The sequence below is a fragment of the Capra hircus genome, chromosome 5 (assembly GCF_001704415.2).
Source record: "Capra hircus breed San Clemente chromosome 5, ASM170441v1, whole genome shotgun sequence".
Classification (NCBI taxonomy): Eukaryota; Metazoa; Chordata; class Mammalia; order Artiodactyla; family Bovidae; genus Capra; species Capra hircus.
The window spans coordinates 58,429,073-58,431,692 of record NC_030812.1 but is presented as its reverse complement, the minus strand read 5'-3'; the positions used below and the strand labels follow the sequence as shown (position 1 = coordinate 58,431,692).

Genomic DNA, 2,620 nt, shown 5'->3' with positions numbered 1-2,620 from the left:
TTTCTTTGTGAGTATACAAATTATATCAGAATCCATGGTTTCCATTACCCACAAAAAAGAATGGCATCTTTTTGGTATCTTAAAATTCAAATTCATTTCCTTTGTATCTGCTGGTACTCTATGCTTGGCAAGCTAAATTTTCCTAAACTAGACTACTGAAGACCTTATCTCCAAACCCAGACTTCAAAATTACTTCCAAAATATTATTTATTGAAATATTTGTGCTCTCTTGTAATCACTATTTTCTGGCATTACATTTATTGCATAAATCATGAGTTGGAAATATATACAGACTTTTGGAGAAGAAAAGTACTATTCTGTGATTATTATTTCTCTTCCACTAATGAGTGGTGTCTGTTTATTTTGCACTCCTCTGGTCATCAATGAAATTATTCTCCTAGGTATCATATAAATATTATCAAAAGCTTTTTAAAAGTAATACATTCTTTCCATATAGTACTTTATTTACATGTGAGCATTGTCAAACGTAAATGTCTTGGATATTGGAAATGCTCTGGAGATGCACTGTGAAAGGTATTTGGGGGAAAGACACTGTATTAGATTCAGAAGGAAAAGATCTAATTCCACCACTTGTATAAATTAGTAACTTTTAAGGTTAAAATAAATAATGATTTTAGAATAGTTTTGTGACTCCTAATACAGTAAGAGATGATTTGTAACTAGGATGACAGCCAAGAGTTCATTTGCTTATTTTGCTTTGTACCTCTCCACAGGTTTCTGCCATGGGTGACAAGGGAACAAGCAACTACTCAGACATGACTGACTTCATTCTTGTCGGCTTCAGGGTCCGCCCAGAGCTCCATATTCTCCTCTTCCTGCTTTTTCTGCTTGTCTACACCATGATCCTTCTAGGGAATGTTGGCATGATGGTCATTATTATAACTGATCCCCGGCTGAACACACCAATGTATTTCTTCCTAGGCAACCTCTCCTTCGTTGATCTCTTCTATTCTTCTGTTATTGCACCCAAGGCTATGATCAACTTCTGGTCTGAGAGCAAGTCCATCTCATTTGCAGGCTGTGTGACCCAGCTCTTTCTCTTCGCCCTCTTCATTGTGACCGAGGGGTTTCTCCTGGCAGTCATGGCTTATGACCGCTTCATTGCCATCTGCAACCCACTCCTCTACACTGTCCAGATGTCAACACATCTCTGTGTTCAGTTGGTGGCTGGTTCCTATTTTTTTGGCTGTATCAGCTCAATTCTTCAGACCAGCATGACATTTACTTTATCCTTTTGCGCTTCTCGGGCCATTGACCATTTTTACTGTGACACTCGCCCACTTCAGAGACTATCTTGTTCTGACCTCTTCATCCTGAGAATGGTTTCTTTCACCTTATCTGGCCTCATTACCTTGCCTACCATCATAGTTATTGTTATTTCATATTTGTACATTGTGTCCACAGTTCTAAAGATACCGTCCACCAAGGGGCGTCAGAAAGCCTTCTCCACTTGCAGCTCCCACTTGGGAGTCGTGAGTGTACTGTATGGTGCTATCTTTTTTATGTATCTCACTCCTGACACATATCCTGAGCTCAGTAAAGTGGCCTCCTTGTGTTACACCCTCCTCACTCCCATGTTGAATCCTCTGATTTACTCTCTGAGAAACAAAGATGTCAAAGAAGGGCTATACAAACTTTTGGAGAAGAAAAGTACTATTCTGTGATTATTATTTCTCTTCCACTAATGAGTAGTGTCTGTTTATTTTGTACTCCTCTGGTCATCAATGAAATTATTCTCCTGAGTATCATATAAATATTATCAAAAGCTTTTTAAAAGTAATATATTATTTCCATATAGTACTTTATTTCCATGTGAGCATTGTCAAACATAAATGTCTTGGATATTGGAAATGCTCTGGAGATGCTCAGAAGCGTTGTCCAAGATGAATCTTCACACTAATCTCAAATAACAGTTTATTTCAAAAATTGATTTCTATTCGTTTTTATGACATTCTGCTGAACACTGTTTTTTTTTTTTTTTTACATTATAATAGTGTTTAAACAATTATTTTGTCTAGTGTTAGTTTTGGAATGGCTCCTTCCTGTATACACAATCCCGGATGGCTCAGACTATAAAGAATCTGACTGCAATGCAGGAGACCCAGGTTTTTTTTTTTTTTTTTTTTTTTTTTTAACTTTTGCTTTACAATACTGTATTGGTTTTGCCATACATTGACATGAATCAGCCACGGGTGTACATGAGTTCCCAATCCTGAACACCCCTCCCACCTCCCACCTCATATCATCTCTCTGGATCATCCCCGTGCACCAGCCCCAAGCACCCTGTATCCTGTATCAAACATAGACTGGCGATTCGTTTCTTACATGATAGTATACATGTTTCAGTGCCATTCTACCAAATCATCCCACCCTCTTCCTCTCCCACAGAGTCCAAAAGTCCATTCTATACATCTGTGTCTCTTTTGCTGAGACCCAGGTTTAATCCCTGGGTTGAGAAGACCTCATGAAGAAGTAAATAGCCACCCACTCTAGCATTCTTTCCTGGAGAATTCTATGAACAGAAGAGCCTGGAGGGCTACAGTCTATGGGCCACAAAGAGTCGAACATGAGTGAGTGAATAGCACATTTTACACACCAT

At 38.5% G+C, this 2,620-nt stretch overlaps 1 protein-coding gene across 1 annotated transcript; it reads left to right on the top strand.

The window, feature by feature from the left end:
• LOC102182952 (olfactory receptor 9K2) lies at window positions 687-1,685 on the top strand. The gene has a single exon (XM_005680458.2). The coding sequence runs from the start codon at window positions 744-746 to the stop codon at window positions 1,683-1,685; it is 942 nt and encodes a 313-aa protein (XP_005680515.2). The 5' UTR covers window positions 687-743.